Consider the following 18424-nt stretch of genomic DNA (forward strand, 5'->3'; position numbering starts at 1 on the left):
TCCTGCCCTGCCTAAGGTTGCTATGATCTTGGAGACCCCAGGGGAGCTCCCTGCCACTGGAAGGGGGTTGGGGGGTGTGAGTGGGAACTGTCTCTTTAAGAGCAGGCATGAGGTGAGAGAACCCCTGAGCTTTAGGGAGTCAGACTAGTTCTCTACCTGCCCAGGTTTGCTTAGGGCGTGGTGGCTGTGGATAAAGGCAGGACTCAGGCTAAGCGGCCCACTCTCCCGGAACCCGATCCTCCTCACAGCCTGGGAAGCACGCAGGTGAGGGGCTGGGGCCCTCTCCCTCCAACTCCTTCTTGGCTCTGCCCCTCTCTCTACTACTTTCTGTTAAAGACGCCTAGGACCTTCCCATATCAAGGGTCCTTCTCTGGGGGAGCAGATTAGAGAACACCTTCCCTCCCCATCAGTCTCTGTACAAGGGGCTGAGTGAGCCAGCTGGGGTGAGGGTAAGGCCCACAGATGGAACAGGGTGTCCGGAAAACTGGTGGGTCTGGGTATATTGGGGTGTCTGCATAGACCCCAGACTGGATTGGGGGTCAGAGGAGATGGGTGGATGATGATGGACTTGGGGTGTCCTCATGTTGGGAATATGCTGGTCCTGAAGACCTCTAGGGAAAGGGGCTGGAGGCTTCCTGGGGAAGCTCTAAAACAGGGGGGTGGGGAGAAGATTTTGGGGGCACAAGGGAGTCATTTTGCTCATGCCTGTAGGGCCTGGCCACCATCATGGAGAAATAGAGGGACAGACAGTAGGGGGTGGATGGCGGAAATGGTCCTCCCACCACCACTGGGATCTCTGGGGTTGGGAGAGAGCAGAGAGGGGTGGGTTCAGCCTCCACTGCAGGCTGCCTTCCTCTCCAAGTCTTCACCCTGACCGCAGTCTGTTCTGGAGCAGCCGGAGAGACCTCTTTCCACAACAGCCTGAACAGGGCAAGGGAGGGCACATGATCAGACGCCAGCTCCCAGCGGCCAGCAGTGTGGGACAGTCAGGTGGCAATGTGCAGGGGCTAGGGTGTGGCTGAGACCACCCATCAGTGCCCCCTGTGCTGGGCATGCTGGGAGATCCCTGGAGATGGGGCCTATGGAGCCCCCCACCAGCAAGGGGGGTTTGGAGGCTCCCATGGAAAGAAGCTTAAGCCCTGAGACTGAGTCCTGCAAGACAGTCTAGAGCATTAAATTCAGTTCACAGGGGTTCTAGGGTTGTGACAGCAACGTGGGCTAATCATAGTGCCAACTTCATCAAGCTGCGAAGATTATATGCATGAATAAGTGCAAAGAGCTGAAAAGTGTGCCCGGCGTGGGGTAAACACTCAATCAGATCAGCTCTTATCACCAGCGTTAGTGTTACCATGGGGGGACAAAGACTAGTGTGTTCACTTTAGACAAGTGTCCTTCCACAGACCCAAGCTGGGGCCCTGTAAGCTTTCCTGCCCACACACCCACTCCAGCTCTGCCCCTGCCCCCTATTTGGGGGGGTCCTAATTGGAGACGGCAATGGCACCCCACTCCAGTACTCTTGCCTGGAAAATCCCATGGATGGAGGGGCCTGGTAGGCTGCGGTCCATGGGGTCGCTAAGAGTCGGACACGACTGAGCAACTTCACTTTCACTTTTCACTTTCATGCATTGGAGAAGGAAATGGCAACCCACTCCAGTGTTCTTGCCTGAAGAATCCCAGGGGTCGGGGAGCCTGGTAGGCTGCCGTCTATGGGGTCGCACAGAGTCGGACATGACTGAAGTGACTTAGCAGCAGCAAACCCCTTAATAATGTTTCCCAAAGCAACAGGCTCTTTCCTTGCAAGAAATGTATTTTCAGACTGACATTGTGGGTCTGGTATACAGGATGAACAAGGAAGCTAAGAGGGCTTCCCAGGTGGCTCAGTGGTAAAGAACCCGTCTGCTAATGCAGGACACACGGATTCAATCCTTGGGCAGGGAGATCTCCTGGAGAAGGAAATGGCAGCTCTCCCCAGTGTTCTTCCCTGGGAAATCCCACGGACAGAGAAGCCTGTTGGGCTATGGTCATGGGGTTGCAGAGTTGGAGATGACTGGGCGACTGAGCACAGACACAAGGGCGCTAAGAAGGCTCCCAGGATCTGGGGTGGGCACAGAGAGATAAAGGCATCTGTAGAACATTCTGGAAACAGAAAAGGAAACTCAGGGTAGGGGTTCTATGGAGGCTAGAGGAAGTAGTGGGGGGTGGGTTGCAGGCTTCCCAGGTGGCTTATAGGTAAAGAATTTGCCTGCCAAGCAAGAGATACAGTTTCAATTCCTCGGTTGCGAAGATAACCTGGAGAAGGAAATGGCAACTCACTCCAGTATTCTTGCCTGGAAAATTCCATGGACTTAGGAGCCTGGTGAGCTACAGTCCATGGAGTGGCAGAGAGTCGGACACAACTGAGCGCACAGAGAGAAACCGGGTGCTGTCTCCAGGTGTGCACAGGAGCAGAGCAGGGGATGCAATGGGCTTCCTGCCAGGCTCAGGGGAGGTGGGGGGTATGCTTTGCCATCTGTGAAATGGGGTCTCCAGGATTCTTGGGAGGTTCCATGAGTGAAAACCCAACAAGGTCATTTGGTGGAGCCCAGCAGCAGGTGGATCGAAGTGTTAGCTCTTGCTATCAAGATTGGGACAAGCTATGCTGTGCTATGGCAGTGGGGCAGGGGGAGGGGAGGGGACAGGGGGACGCACGGGGGACTGAACATGACGAGGAAGGGGACGGTGGAGTGTTCTTCGTCCTAGGCAGACCTACCTGGGGAAAGAGGAAGTGTCTGCTGCTGCAGGAGATTGGTGGGAGTAGAGGCAGGGACAGGGGTTGGGGCTGGGACTAGGGTAGAGACAGGACCCGAGGACCAGGGTGGGATAGGCGGGGGTGGGGCAGAAGCAGGATGGTGGGATGCTGGCAGTGTGGGACAGAAGATAAGGCTGGGGCTGCAGCCAGGCGATTCTTTTCCAGGCCTGCACCCCACCCCTCGCTGAGTTCTCTCTCCTGCACATCCTGCCCTGAGCAGCCCAGGCCCCAGCCCAGGCTCCAGCCCTGGCCCGGCAAAGTCTGGGCAGGGCGGGCAGGCTCCAAACTGTCTATGGGAGACACCCCCGGGGACCAGGCCTCCTGCCACCTGGCTCCCAACACTCCATTCCCTACAACACCCCGAGGCCCTGAGAGAGTCAGCCAGGTCTGGTTTAAATCCCGCCTTCTGGCAAGGTGACCTCGAGCACCCACTTTCACCTCTGGAGCCTCAATGTCCCCATCTGTAAGATGGGGATAACAGTGGGCAGCCCCTTCCTCATTTGGTTTCCAGGGTGATTCGCTTAAGCCTGAAGTCCACATCCAGTGAGTTATTATTGCTCCTCCCTCTTCCGGTCTGAGTTCTCACCCAGCCCCCACTGCACTCTCCCACTCCTTATCTCTCAGCCCAGTGAGTTTCAAGGCCAGGCTTTCTGCCCTGGGGTGAGCTGTGTACCCTGGGTGGGGAGCAGAGTAGCAGGAGGTTGGGAACCAGAGGCCTCCGGGGTCCCTGCTGAAGCTGGTCGCTCTCCCCAGACCCCACCAGGCCAGCGATCGACATGCAAGAGGTGGCGCTGAGGCTGCTCGTCCTCCTGGCAGGTGAGTGTCCCTTCCTGGACTGCGTCTCCCTACATCCCCTCAGCTGGGTGGTGATCACGTGTGCACGTTACTCTCATGCTTTCTGCCTCCCCCATGGGGTGCGGAGCTTCAGGACAGCATCTCCTAGAGGGTAGGGCGTGTCACACGGATGATTTCAAGGGACATGAAAAGGAGGGCCTCTTACAGCCAAGGCTCACACAGCTCATCATCGTCTTGAGGTCTCCTTGATGACATCTGGGAGACGGCTCGGCCCTGGGCTACCGTATCTTCAACACTACGAAACACTTTATTACAAGTGGGAAGAGCTTCGTGGTTATGTGGCAATTACCAAAAACCCCCTGGGCCTTGGTTTCCCCATCTGGACAATAGCAGCACCTACTCAGAGAGTCACTATGAGGATTAAACGAGTTACAATTTGCAGCAACCCACTCCGGTATTCTTGCCTGGAGAATCCCAGGGACCATCTATGGGGTCGCACAGAGTTGGACACGACTGAAGTGACTTAGCAGCAAGGGTAGTGCCTGGGGCAGAATAAGCACCCTGTGTCTATGCTTTAAATATAATTTTTAAAATGTGAATATCCCTTTAACAAAGGGTGAATAGAGCTTAGTCCCAAAGCTAAACAGCCGACTGCTTCTAGCCAGAATTCAGTCCTAGTCCTTTGCTTTCATTGTCTTTGTTTTTATCCATTATATCAAGCAAGACTGGTATTCCATTCAGGATAGTGATGGAAAGTTCTTTTTTAAAAAAAGTGTATTCATTTTATTAAGTTTAAGGTGTACTGAGTTTATTAAGCTCCAATACTCTCGGCCACCTGATGCAAAGAAAAGTCCTGAGGCTGGGAAAGATTGAGGGCAAGAGGAGAAGGGGGCGGCAGAGGATGAGATGTTGGGATGGCATCACTGACTCAATGGACATGAGTTTGAGCAAATTCAGGGAGGTGGTAAAGGACAGGGAAGCCTGGTGTGCTGCAGTCCATGGGGTCGCAGAGTCGGATGGACATGAGGTAGCAACTGAACAACAAATTAGTAATTAGTAAGTCACTTTCAGGGAAATGGGGGTTGGGATGTGGATGTGGCAGACCCAGGAGATGACGGCTGAGAACACCTGGGAGTGCAAGCCATCTGTCATCCCCACGAGACTCTCGCTCGTTTCTATGGGGGGTGTGACTCAGGTGTCTGCAACATCAGGCCAAAGGCTGACTAGGCGATCAAAAGCCACCCAAATGGAAACCTGCTTCAGGGGTGGGGCTCAGTAGGGGAAACCCTCACTCTCAAGGTGGAATGTGCAGAGATAACTAGTTTGGGGTTGAACCCCTGTGCCCTCAAGATGGGGGGAACTGTCCATCAGGGGACCCTTTGCTGAGGCCAAGGGTTCCATGGCCTTGCTCCCAGCTTTGCCGAGGCCAGCACCTCCATCTCTCTCCTTCCCTGCTTCTCCCCACCAGGCCTGCCTGCCTTGGATGCCAACGACCCAGAAGGTGAGCCAGACTGACTCCTCCACCAGTCCACCTCCAAAGTCTCCCTGATGAGCCCTGCATCCCAGCTCTTGTCCTCGATTCATGTTCTTTATTTTTTTCCTTGCAGATAAAGACAGTCCTTTCTACTATGGTGAGAGCCTCTGCCTCTCCCTTTGCATCCCCCACCCACCCCTCGTACCTATTTTGTGCCAAGGGTCCCACACAGGTTGGGTGAGGGTCTGATGGGGGTGACCTCAGGGGTGAGACTGATGGTGTACTGTTCAATGCCCCAGTTGAACAGTAAAAATGATGGATTAAGGGAATCAGATGTGCCAGTCTGGTCCTTGGGACTCCCCACATTTTCTTCCACATAGCCCCACGCTCCCTCCCTCTTCAGGTCTCTATTCAAATGTGCCCTTTCGGAGGAGTCTTCCCTGGCCACTCTCCCTCAAAGAGCTCCCCTCTGGCTTTCTGTCTCTTGGACTTGCTGATTTGTCTTCAGACCCCTTCCTTCTCTCTACCTAATACCACATTAAGTCTCTGGTGCTTGCTCTGCGCAACCTGTAAAATTAGCAGAGGGGCATGGGGGGAGCCACCTGTTCTCTCCACTGCTATAACCCACATCAGAGGTGCCCAAGGGACATTGTCAAGTAGCTGGGGGCTCGGTTGGGGAGGGCATGGGCTGGCACCAAGGGCCCCCTCTGGGTTTCTCCTAGACTGGTACGGCCTCCGGGTTGGCGGGCTCATCTTCGCAGGGATTCTGTGTGCCATGGGCATCATTGTCCTCATGAGTGAGTGCAGGGGCTGGCGGGGTGGCGGGCAGGGCAGGGCAGGGCTGGGGGTGTCCTCCCCTGACATCCTCTCCCCCTAACAGGTGGGAAATGCAAATGCAAGTTCCGACAGAAGCCCAGGTAAGATGGGTTCCCGGCAGTGTGCCTGCCTCATGCTGGAGATGCCTTTCCGGGATAAAGAGCTAAATCTCACAGGAAAAAGCCAGGCCTCCGGGCCCTGCCCTGGAAAATTCCTGCCCCTAAGATTTTTCCAGGCTCATTCTTCAGAGCCATGAATCTTCAGAGGGCCTCAAATCCTGAAGTGCTTTTGGTCCCCGGGATGGTGTAACCCTGTGAAAAAATAGCTAGGGAGCTATGTCAGGGCAAGCTGAGAGTCCTCTAGCCGTGAAGGAGAGGAGAAACAGGAGGGATCAGAGATCTCACCACTTTTCTCTCCTTAGCCACCGTTCAGGAGATGCCCCACCTCTCATCACTCCAGGTAAGATAGGGACAGAGTAGGGCTGAGAGGGACACAGTGGGGTAGGGAGGAGATGGGGTGTGTGTGTGTGTATGGAGGCACCCTGGGGAGAAATAACTTGATCCACTCTCACAAGCTGACTCTGTCACCTCTTCCAGGCTCCGCCCAAAACTGTTGAGAATGGATCAGCTCCAAGGACCACTCTTTCCCCAAGTCCTGGCTCTGCAAGGGAGCCTGAACTCCCAGATGGAATTCTCCACTCCCTCCTCAAACCGCCTGGCCAGGGCTCCATCTCACCTCTCCCTGGAGGGGTCTCTGTTCAATTTTTACTCTAAAATGATTTTTGTCTCATACCCAAGCAGCCTTGAGACTCCCTATATTTGCATTGGGGTTTGTGGCGGGAAGGGCAGGAGAAGGTTGATATGCATGGGGGCTGGCATGGAAGCTGGCAGCTGAATCTCTTCCCTGGAATGAGACCACAGGCCTGCTTCCGCATGACCTGGGGCCCGACCTCTGCCTCCGTGGCCATGGGAGCCACACGTGCAATTTAAAATGCTCTACTTAGGGGATATTTTTGAGATTGAAAGGGAGCTCCAGCCAGATGAAATACTGGGCCCTCAAGTGGACGCTGGGACCATCCCAGGAAAGCTAGGATGTGGAATGATCCTAGTACGCAGGAGTACCCAGACAGCTTGATTATAATAGTGAGGCCCTATGACCCTCCTAGAGAAGGAAATGGCAACACACTCCAGTATTCTCGCCTAGAGAATCCCATGGACAGAGGAGCCTGGTGGGCTGCTGTCCATAGGGTTACACGGAGTGGGACACGACTGAAGCAACTTAGCCTGCATGCATTCATGGCCCTCCCACTCACCTCAGATCCCACTTCATTATAAAAGATGCTTCCTAACACCCAAATGTTCCTATGAGAACTTTAAATTACTCCCCACAATATCTCTAATAATATATAACAGCTACATGGTATGAGAACCTCTAACCAGGTTTGAACTCCTTTACACAGCCTCCAATACCCAATAAGACTTTCAAAAAGTCCCCAAGAACCACAAAAATGCCTAAAACCCTTCAAAACATCTCCAAATATCTCCTGGAATACACAGACCAACACTAAGCCCATGACCTCACCCCCTAACAATGCCTTTATATCCCCTGCACACCCCCACAAAGCCCCCCATACGAGCCCACGCTCCTTAGAGACTTCGTGAAAGCTCACCAAGGGCAGCCAGAACGCACCCTGGGACACCTCCCCTCTCCTTAATATAGCTCCAGGGACACTACTCCTCCTTCCCTACCCCAACCCCATGCCACAGGAGACACCTTCTCCCAATAACCCCACAACAGCAGGTGGGGCGGGTGCACAGCGCGTTTATTGAGCCCATGCACTTTCCGTCCGCGATCGTGTTACCGACCCGGGAGAGGCACCCCTGGCTCCCGGCTAAAACGCGGTCTTTCCCACCTATCCCTCGCGCACGCGCAAGAGGAACAACACGCTGGGCTTCCGCCTCGGCAGCAGGCGTGCGCACAAGCAGTAGAGGAAGTTAGCAGGCCCGGCAGGGAAAACTGCCCAGCGACTGATGACGTCATGAAGGCGGGCACTAAAAGCGATTGGCCGGATTGAGTTTAGAAGGAAAAGGAAAGCTATCGCCTTCTCAGTACTTTGACAGGGAACAGAAGGGGTGGGAGTGTGTTGAGGGAGACTTCTCCAGACTCATGGAGCTCTTCACTTTACCCTCCCACCATGATTTGTCTACCGGCTCCATGCAGTGGTCCCCCAGCCTGAGCCCCCAAGTCATCTTTGATGAGTATCATCTGGTGTCATCTCCCAGCCAAGATGTTGCTTAAGACTGAAAGGGCAGCTCTTGCCTCGAACTTGGCTTGTGGTCAGCATCTCACAGGACCAGCTGTCACTTCTGAATAAGGCCAGGAGGCCAGTAAAGGGGACATCCTGAGGCCCAGGAATCCCCATGCCAGCCCCCTGCCAGCCATGTCCCACGTCCCTTCCAGACTCAGGCACTGAGGTCTAACTCATGATGCTGGTAGATCTGTGTGGGGCCCTTGAAGCAAGCAGCGAAGAGGAAGCGTCTGCCGGCCATGGTGATGTGAGCAAAGGCCCGAGGGGCCACTATCGCTGGGGGGCCCAGCTCCTGCAGTGGTTCCAGGAGCCCCTTGTCAGGCTCAAGGTGGAAAACCTGGCTGAAGGCAAAGTCACTGCCCAGGATGGCCAGCTGGTCCTTGGCAATGAGCAGTGGCTGGAAGACGTGGGCCCCTCGAGAGGGAAGTTTCTGCAGCAGGCGAAACATGGAGCCATCCCAGCGCATGACCTGTGGGAGGGGGGCCGCTCATTAGGGCTGGGGTCCCCAGGGCCAGGCTTGCTGGTCAGTGGTCCCCTAGGCTCCGGAGGACTTGAAATAGCTTAGGAACAGAGGCTTGTAGGTTCACAAACTCCCACAGCTTTCTCATCTTCCTAAATGTCACCAACCAGCTGCTCAGCCCACAGACTTGGAGTCACTCTGGACCCTTCCCTCTCCTTCAGCCCCACATAGAATCAGTCAGCCCTGGAGTCAGTTTCATCTATGATGGTATGCACTTCTCCCATCTCCTCTGACTGCACTCTGGCCCAACCACAGTCACCTGCCTCCTGGACCATCACATAACCTCCTCCCTGGTCTTCTTGGTCTCCTTGCTCTTGTCCCTGTGCCTACAGTCTGCTCCCCACGCAGACACCCTGTGAACCCCTGAGTCATATCAGTGCCTCTCAGGCTCAAAGCCCTGCCCATGGCTATATCTCACTCCAGAGAGTGCTGGAGGGAGTGGGCCATTAGCCCTGGGGGTTCAGGGTGTGGTGGCTGTGGTTAAATGTAAGTACTGGGGACTTCCCTGGTGGCAGAGTGGATAAGAATCCACCTGCCAAGGCAGGGGACATGGGTTCGACCCCTGGTCTGGGAAGATTCCACACACTGTGGAGCAATTAAGCCTGCAAGCCACAACTACTGAGCCCACAAGCCACAAATATTAAGTGCTGTGTGTGCCCCACTACTGAAGCCCACGTGCCTAGAGCCTGTGCTCTGCAACAAGAGGAACCACTGCAATGAGAAGCCTGTACACTGCAACGAAGACTAGCCCCTCTTTGCCACAACTAGAGAAAGTCTGAGCAAAAACCAATGAAGACCCAGAACAGCCATAAATAAAAACTTTAAAAAAATTGTAGGTAGTGGAGTGTGTCAGTTTGGGAGTAGAAGCAGAATCTTGGGGCCGGTGTCAGTGTTGGGAGATGGAGAGTGGTTTAGGGTCAAAGGTCCATCTAGTCAAAGCTATGGTTTTTCCAGTAGTCATGTATAGATGTGAGAGTTGGACCATAAAGAAGGCTGAGCACCAAATAATTGATGCTCTCAAACTGGGGCACTGGAGAAGATGCTTAAGTCCCTGCACAGCAAGGAGATCAAACCAGTCAATCCTAAAGCAAATCAACCCTAAATACTCATTGGAAGGACTGATGCTGAAGCTCCAAAACTCTGGCCACTTGATTCGAAGAGCTGACTCATTGGAAAAGACCCTGATGCTCGGAAAGATTGAGGGCAAGAGGAGAAGGGGACGACAGAAGATAAAGTGGTTGGATGGCATCACCAAATCAATGGACTTGAGTCTGAGTGAACGCCAGGAGATAGTGAAGGGCAGGGAAGTCTGGCGTGCTGCAGTCCATGAGGTCGCAAAGAGTCAGATACAACTGAATAACCAAACAACAGTCTTGAGGGGTCACACTCTTGGAGTTTGCATTGGGATAGGGTCAGAGCTCAAAGATTAGCATATTAGGAAGGTCAGCTGTCAGGCAGGTCAGCCTTCAGAGGCCAGCGTGTGAGGTTGGGTCAGTGCTTAAGAGGCCAGCCTGGAGTGGGAGTGAGCTGCTGCCAGTCAGGTGGGGCCTGTGCCCACCCCGCAGGATTGTGCCCAGCCTCACCATTGAGTCCCCGATGTAGCGTGTCAGGCATAGGAACACGTCCCCGCCGGCCTGGAAGTGGCGCGTGGCATAGACATCCTCAGCCTCAGGGATGTCCGTCCGCCTCTCGAAGCGGCCGCCGAACCAGTGGAAGAGTACGGGCCGCTGCGAGGCAGAGGCCAGCAGCAGATGGGGCCGGCCATCCAGTTCGAGGGCCTCGACGTCCGTGTCCCGGTGCCAGGCATGCAGGCTCTGGCGCGGGTAGAAGCCGGGCCCGTCCCGGCACAGCAGTGTTGTGCTGCCCGCCTTGGAGGCGTCGGCCACCACGAAGCAGGGCTGCCCATCCAGCCACAGGAGCTCAGCGTCATTGGGCCGCAGCAGCCGCCGTGGGGCCAGGACCTGCAGTGGAGCTAGGCGCAGGTCGGGGCTGGGCCGGGCCCACAGCTGCGAGCCTCCCCACAGGCGGGCGGCCAGCACGAAGAGGCGGGGGCCCAGTGCCAGCGGCTTGCAGGACACCACCGAGGGCGCTGTGGGGAGCAGGGGAGCAGGGGGCCCTGTTAGACCAGCTGGGCAGGCTATCCGGCAGGTGGGAGGATGGAAGGGGGCTTACCAGACAACTCTTCCTCCTGACGGAAGCGCTGCAGGCTGTAGTCCCAGGCCAGGATCAGGCAGCGGCCGGCAAAGGGCTGTGCCAGGACAATGTAGGGCTCCTCCTGGTAGGAGAAAGCCTCTACGCCCAGCGCTGACTCTCCCACCGTCTGGAACCAGGACAGCTCTGGAGGCAGGGGGAGGGGAGAGAGTCAGACAGGCCAGGGGGACACCCAAGGGTCCTCATCACCTAGCCTCAGCTTGCACATCTTTGCAGTGAGGACCGCCACGGTGCTGACCTCATGGGGATACACAGCGGAATCTTTTTATCTCCCTGGACGTATTAACTCACAACCACACGGTGATACTCTATTTTCTAATCTGGATGGCATCATCAAATAATTAGAAACAGTACTTTTATCATTCATTTAACTCCACAAGATCCCTGTGGGGTATATTCTGTTATTATATCCACTTTGCAGAGGAGGAAACTGAGGCACAGGGAGCCAACTGTCCAGCCAAATCCATCCTTCCTGTTTTCCATCACACAGGGTTGCATCTGGCCACAAAGCCACCCAATCAGAGGCCGTGAGCCCAGCACTGCCCCCATGCCACCTCCTGACATTGGCCATGAGCCAGAGCAGAGTGATGGTTCTAGTGCTCGCCTTGCTTCTAGGAGGACTGCTTGTCCTGGACTAGGTCCCTTTCCCCTCCTCCTGTGAACTGGCAGGTGGATGGGCTCACAACTTGGTTTCAACCATGGAAAGCAGGATAACACCCAGGGGCTGCCCCACCGCCCTGAACTCCTCTCATCTCAGACCCTTCTGTTTTCTTTGCGTCATGGTATTTAGACCCTCTCTGTTACAGCAGCTTAGCATTGATGGTAACAATGCACCCAGATTGTCCAGTGTGGTGGCGGTGGACTCCAGGTGACAATACTTCATTCTACAAGCCAGGACCTACTTCTAGGGGCCTGGGTTGAATCAATGAACCAAACAGCTAAGGATGCCCATACAAAGGGGATTTTTTTTCAAATGGCCACCAAATCATGTCACTGTGTGCTCAAAACTGTCCCTCTGTGGCTTCCCACAGTCCTCTGGATAAAGTCCACCTTCTTCTCTGTGTCTTTCAAAGTTCTGCAGAGTGAGGCCCTCGCAGGTAAGACACCTCATCTGTGTCCTTCCCTTCCTCACTCCGCCAAGAACTTCCTCCTTCCATCCTCAGTCAGGACAAGCTTTGTGCTGCCTTGGGGGGGGGGGTCACTGCACATGCTGACCCCGTCCTCTGTCCTCCAGTTGGCTACAGCCACAGCTGGCGCTACCTCTTTGGAGAAGCCTTCTCCGATGCCCCAGGAAAGGTAGGACCACCCCCTAAACTCCCTCATCATCCTCTGTGTTTATCACAATGGGTACCATGCATTTACTGTGCAATGTTTATTTAATGTCTGAGGCCCCACCTCCAGGACTGTGACCCCGTGAGGCAAAGGCCCCGGGTTATCTTGGTCACCACAGTGTGCCCATTGCCTCTTACAGAGCTGGTCACCGAGTGGACCTCAGTAGGTGTTTGTTGAATAACTGAACCAAGAGTGACTAAGTTAAATTTCCTTGTTCTATGAATTCTGAAGACCAAAAACTTGTCTTACATTTTGAGGGTGATGATGTTAGTAATAATCTTCAGGTCTGAACTCAAAGTTTCACTCCTTCCAAACCCTCCAGCTATGCCTGGCTCCCACTCTGACTCAGGGCTCCCACATGTCCATGGGTTCTCTCCCCCAGTCCTGGCCCTGACCCTTCTGTGCTATCCCCATTTCAGCCCTGGTCATTCTAGGCCAGCCCTCTCTGCTTGCCTCTGGGTGTGGGCTCTGTGAGGACAGACCCAGGGCTGGCTTCATCACTCCTGTGCTCTCTGCTTTGCCCAGTACCCATAAAGGTACCAGAATATATTTGCGGAAAAGCAAAGTGATCGGAGGAAATATTTTTTACATGGTCAGTTTCATATTAATAACAACAACAATGAGAATGAACATTTATGAGGGCCTCCCCTCCCAGGGGTCCTGCCAAGTACATCACTGAACTCTCTTGCAGGAGTCCTGTGTCACGGTGTATTACCCCTATTCACAGGTAAGAAAACTGAGGCTCCGGGAGATGCTTGCTCAGCAGACTCTCAGCCAGGAACTGGCAGGGCAGGGAGGTGAGCCCCTCAGCCCTGGCCACCCCTGCTGTCCCTCCCACCCCGCCGGGAAAGCCCCCACCTATGGCTCTGCACTTGAACGTCTTGGGGTCCACGTGGCGGAGCTGCATGTGGGCCAGGGCGGCGGGGCCGGCGCAGGCCCCGGTCCCCACGCTGGCGTTCACGGTGGGGATCCACTGCAGCAGCCAGAGCGCGCGGCAGTCGCACTGGAACGGGTTCCCACGGAGGTCCCTGGGGCAAGAGGCCGGGGAGGGGCTGCGACCCGGCTTCCAGCCCGCCGGGGGGCCACACTCCCCACCCCTTCCCAGGCTAGGGCCCCACCGCGGTGCGGAAACTACGTAAAACCCATCGCAGTCACACTCACTCGTTCCAACCAGAAATGGGCACAGACGCCCCCTTCCCCCACCCACATGTCCCCCAACCCCCCCAACCCTCCCCGTCCCCCTGGGCCTCACACATGAGTCAGTGTCTCCAGGCCCCGGAACAGGAACCTGGGGAGGGTCTCGAGATGGTTATTGGCCAGGCTCCTGGTGGAGGGAGAGAAGGAGAAGCCATCAGCAGCTCCTAGGATGATGCCAGGGTGATGGGTGTGGGGTGCCTCCCAGGGTGGGCTGGGGCAGTGGAAGCACTCACAGATGTGTGAGTGAGCGAAGTCCTCTGAGGGCATTCTTAGAGATGGATCCAATCTCATTGTCCTCAATAAAGCTGCGGAGGGAAGATTGGGTCAGGGGGAGGTCCCCCGGTTCCCTGCTGTAGCCCCACAGTGGTTGGGGAACTCACCCCATGGTAGCCACAGGCCACGGCAACATGTGGAATTCTCTCCCAACGCCTTGCATAAACCCAGGGAAACACCTCCCAGGAGCCTCTCTCTTCACCAAGGTCCCAGCCTGCAATCCCAGGAGCCAAGAACCTGACCTTATGGTCCTTGCCAGCTTCACCAGGAACCATCACCACCACAGCCACCATGACCAACCCCAGTACGAACACCAATATGACCACTCACACCTGCACCATCATCCATTATGTCCAGTGCCTCTCCCACCATCATCACCCCCAGTACCAAAAACTGCCAGCATCACCGACCACACACCACGCCACCACCATCACCAACACCAACATCGCCCGCTATTCCCATCATCAGTACCAGCATCAATAGCATCAACATCATCCAGCCTCACAGCAGCAACATTGATAAGCATCACCAAGAACACGTTCTTCATAATCAGCACCAAAACCACGGCCACCATCATCACCCACACTGCCACCGTTACCACGAGCACCAGCATTGCCAGTCCCAACATCATTACCCTCGGCGCTCACAGCATCACTGCCATCAGCACCACTACTGCCACAATTCCTGCACGTACACCTACCTTTACCATCACCGCCAAACCCAATACCAACAACATTGCATTGCGCCAACATCCTACCCCAAACCACTGCCACCACCAGCACCCATATCATAACCACCAGTGTCCACAGCACTGATCATTATTACGAACACCAACCCTTCAGACTTCATCATCAGTGCCCACTGATGGTCCAACAGCACCATCACCCTTGGGTCCACCATTTTTATCCAAATCATCCCCACTCCGTCATCCGCAATAATGCCACTGCTTCCCTGTGAGCACCATACCCATTATCATCTCCGCCAACACTACTGCTGGCGTCGTGCCGTCAACACCACCACCGCCATCAGTACTACCATCACCAGCTAACTCAGAGTCGCTGCCTCTTAATTGGGAACATTTCCTTATCTCTGGCCTCTTTGTACCCTCCCTGGTCTCCTGAAAGTCAGGTAGGACCAGAAACAATCATGGGTTACCCAGGACTTCGTGCATCTTGAAACAGAGAGGGCCGTGGGGGCAGGCTGAGATTACACAGCTGAGCAGGAGCCCCAACCCCACTCAAGAGGCCGGCTGTCTTGCCCCTCCAGACACTTCTCTCTAGGGCAACAAGCTCCTCCTTTCCCCCCACTCTAGGAGCCGTGGAGGAGCACCTCCTTCCTCTCCCAGGCCCCCATTCCTGCCCCACCCCTCCTAGCCTCACTCACAGGTACTGCAGGTGGGATAGGCCCGCAAACGCATCATCCTCAATCACGGAGAAGGAGTTGGATGTGAAGAGGCTGGCAAGGAGGTAAGAGAGCAATTTTTCCAGAGTCACTGCGCCCCACCTGACATGTTAACCTCGGCTCCCCCCAACCCCAGCCCACGTGGGCATGGTCACACACACAGGCATGCAGTGTGACGATGTGGATCACACAGATACTTTCACAGACATGCACAAACACTTAAGTGTGCACACTCGCCCCGCCCCCCACGTGCATGTGCGTGGACAGCCCCTCCCTCGGGTGGCCTTCGCTCAGCCGGACCCCACTCACAGCAGGTGCAGTGACGGCACCCTCAGGAAACTGCCGGCCTTCAGCTGGGTGATTCGGGTCCTAACGAATGAGCTGGGGACGTGCGCAATGGTGGGTGAGGAGAAAACCGCTCCAGTGCGCCACTCCCATCCCAGAGCCGGCTCCTGTCCGAGGGGGGCAGGAGGGAACCTGATCCTGGGTGTGTGTATTTCCCCTGCATTCCAGGGGAGACGGGCAATTGCCCTCCTTGCTTGGCAAGGATCCTGGCAGCACTCTGCACACCCCATGGTTCTCCCTCCCCCGAGGTCCCCCCACAAGATGCCCCTGCCCTCTGGAATTCCCATCCCCACCCCTGCTCCCTTTCAAATCCCAGTAGCCCCCTCCCAGGACTCCCAACATCCTTTGCTGCCCCCTCCCAAGATCCTGACGGGCCCTCCAGCCCCCAGGGTCCCAGGACTCCCATCCCCAGCCTCAGGCCCCCAGAGGGCTGACACTCACAGCGACAGCAGGGTCGGGGAGAGGATCTCGGGCAGGTCCACGGAGCCCTCACACAGAGCACTGTCTTTGGAGCAGGAGCAACTTAGAGGACACTTTCCCTTTGGGGGTCTCCAGGCCTCCCCCACCCCCAGCCCAGCCAGCAGCAGCAGTAGCAGAACTCCCGCCCCTCCCATGCCCCCTGACCCCCGCCGAGGCAGCAGCTTTTCTCTGCCCTCCCAGCTCGGCCCAGGTCTTGGCCACTACATCTCCCATGCCAGGCGACCCTCCATGCCGCCAGCTGGCACGCCCTGCCCCGGCTTCTCTCTCCTCTCGGTCTCTCTTCAGCCTGTCTTTCTTCCTCTTTGTCTTCGGTGTCTAAATTTCTGCTTATGTCTTTTTCCCTGTTTTTGTGTCTCTCCTTTTCTGTATTTCTGACTCTGTTAGTCTGGTTCCCACTCTCTATCTCTGTCTCTCTATCTGAGTTGTCTTTCTCTTTCTCTTTTTCTCTGTCTCTGTCTGTTGGCCTCTCCTTCTGTGTGTGTGTGTGTGTGTGTGTCTGTCTGATGTCTTTATTTCTGTCCCTCTGCCCCCCCCCCCCCCCCCCAACCCTTCCAGCTCCCTGGAAGTTTCTTCCCCTCCTCCCACGTCTCTTCTCCCGGGAGGTTTGGGAAAGGGACTCTCTGGGCACCGGGCGCTCAAGGCAAAGCAGGGAAAGGAGGCGGGGGTCAGAGGCCATAGGAAGAGCAGCCCCTGGGGAAGGGGCCAGAGGGCCCCAAGGGAGGGGAGGGGCCACTGGGGGCTGAGCTGCCCTGGCTCCTCCCAGCCAGCCCCCTCCCCAGACACCCAACTCCACTCCACTCACGGAGGGTGAGAAGGATGTCACCAGGGTGGGGACCGGATGGCTCTGTCGGCAGGAGGGGGAGTGGAAGGAGAGACCACTAGGGGCTGGAGCCGTCCAGGCCACTCCCATCCAGCCCCCTCCCCTGGCTCCAGGAGGGTGTGGTGGGCACTGGCCCCAAGGCTTCAAGGGACCAGCTCAGGTCCAGCTGCTCCCTCTGGTGGCAATGCTCAGCAGGACAGCCACCCTGCTCCAAACCGACAACCTCTCTTGCCCCTCCTGAAGTTAACCCCTTGAGTGCCCACCACCCACTAGGGGTAGGGAGTCAAACCGAGGAAAAAAAGGATGAGAATGCCAGCCCTTTCTTTAATATTGACTCTGTACCACGCCCTGTCCTACCAGTTCATCTGTTAGCTCATGCTGCCTCACTACAACCCTCTGAGGCTGGGACGATCATACGGCTATTTTACAGAAGGAAATACTGAGGAAACGGGTCCAGTCATTTGCGATCTAGGTTATCTAACTGGGGCAAAGCCAGGGAGCAAGCCCAGGCAGCCGGCTCCATGGCTTCTCTTCCTTTGGAGGTCAGAACCTATGGATATTGGCTGCTTTCATTTTGGACCAAGCTTTTTAGCAGTCTGGATAGATTCTATCCATTAAATAACAAAAGGAAATAAATGACCCTTGTTACTCAACAGTCAATGTGAAATAGCAGTAATAATGCTCAGTGAGAGCTTGCTGTGCATCAGTCTTGACACAAATTTACTCGGCTCTCCACCCACCCACCCCCCTCCCGCCAACAGCCCGTGAGGTGGGTAGTATTACTAACTCCCACTTTACAGATGGGAAAACTAAGGCATGAGGAGAACACAGCCTCTGTTGGCACTGCTGCACACACCCAGAACCCTTGGAGGACAAGGGGCTTAGCAGCATCTGCTCTGGCGGGGCCACTCATATCTGGGTCCCTAATCCTTAGTTTGCCCATCTGTCAAATGGGGCAATTGTGGCACCCACTTCTCAGATGTGTAGAGAATTCAGGGAGAGGATAGAGAGGGTTTAGAGCAAAGTGGGTACCCAACAGGTTGGGGTGAATTTTGGACCAAGTGCTTATCCAGCACCCAAGGAGCTCTGTGATTTGAGCAAGGCCCTTCAAATCTCTGGTACTTCAGATGTAAAACAAGGATGAGAAACTTCTTTACAGGGTCTATGAAAAGCTAAATAAAGAACTTAGGGCCAGGGACACAGAGTAAAGACAGACAGGCTTAAATCCATACTCACTGAGTTCTCAGCACAGCTGGGTTCTTACTCCTGTTTACGATAAGAAGAATCACAAGGATGATGATGGTGAGAGCTTTTTTTTTTTTTTCTTTTTTGGATCACTTACTGTGTGCCAGACTTAACTGTGTTCTAAATGTTTTCCATGGGTCATTTCAGATCATCATCCGGACCTCCCTCTGAGTCGAATACACTTTTTATTTTCATTTTACAGAAGAAGAAACTGAGCCACAGGAAGTTAAGTCATTGGTACATCACCAGCTAGAAGGTGGCAGGGCCTGTCCTCTTTGGAGCAGCGGGTTCTGAAGGGGAGGAAAACGGCGCACTGGCTAAAGCTAGCCAGGTGTCCCCTCCCGCCTGTCCCCCTGACTCCTTACCACCCCTCCCCAAGGCTACGCACACATTAGGGTTATCATTAACCAGGACTGCTG

The 18424-nt window shown here is 55.3% G+C and overlaps 2 protein-coding genes across 8 annotated transcripts; one reads left to right on the top strand and one right to left on the bottom strand.

The window, feature by feature from the left end:
- Window positions 1-219: 219 nt before the first annotated feature.
- FXYD3 (FXYD domain containing ion transport regulator 3) lies at window positions 220-6664 on the top strand. Of its 3 annotated transcripts, XM_042231982.1 has the most exons (9): window positions 220-264; window positions 2350-2432; window positions 3542-3604; window positions 5052-5084; window positions 5191-5214; window positions 5780-5854; window positions 5938-5974; window positions 6295-6332; window positions 6470-6664. In XM_042231982.1, exons 3-9 carry the CDS (start codon window positions 3565-3567, stop codon window positions 6487-6489), a joined length of 267 nt encoding a protein of 88 aa, XP_042087916.1. In that variant the 5' UTR covers window positions 220-264; window positions 2350-2432; window positions 3542-3564; the 3' UTR covers window positions 6490-6664. The 3 variants fall into 3 exon arrangements, with proteins under 3 accessions (XP_042087916.1, XP_004015263.2, XP_060254031.1); XM_004015214.5 differs by lacking the exon at window positions 2350-2432; XM_060398048.1 differs by lacking the exons at window positions 220-264; window positions 2350-2432; window positions 5780-5854 and having other exon boundaries at window positions 3451-3604.
- A 1014-nt stretch (window positions 6665-7678) lies between these two features.
- Window positions 7679-18297, bottom strand: LGI4 (leucine rich repeat LGI family member 4). 5 transcript variants are annotated; one of them, XM_027977411.3, is made up of 10 exons: window positions 17997-18297; window positions 15902-15961; window positions 15425-15617; window positions 15098-15169; window positions 13675-13746; window positions 13497-13568; window positions 13103-13272; window positions 10874-11038; window positions 10285-10790; window positions 7679-8650 (listed from the first exon to the last, which is right to left on the bottom strand). In XM_027977411.3, coding segments are annotated over exons 1-10 (1626 nt in total). In that variant the 5' UTR covers window positions 17998-18297; the 3' UTR covers window positions 7679-8335. The 5 variants fall into 5 exon arrangements, with proteins under 5 accessions (XP_027833212.1, XP_042087909.1, XP_042087908.1 ...); XM_042231975.2 differs by lacking the exon at window positions 17997-18297 and adding an exon at window positions 16743-16918 and having other exon boundaries at window positions 10285-10673; window positions 15902-15965; XM_042231974.2 differs by lacking the exon at window positions 17997-18297 and adding an exon at window positions 16743-16918 and having other exon boundaries at window positions 15902-15965.
- Window positions 18298-18424: the final 127 nt, after the last annotated feature.

The sequence above is a fragment of the Ovis aries genome, chromosome 14, assembly GCF_016772045.2.
Source record: "Ovis aries strain OAR_USU_Benz2616 breed Rambouillet chromosome 14, ARS-UI_Ramb_v3.0, whole genome shotgun sequence".
NCBI lineage: Eukaryota > Metazoa > Chordata > Mammalia > Artiodactyla > Bovidae > Ovis > Ovis aries.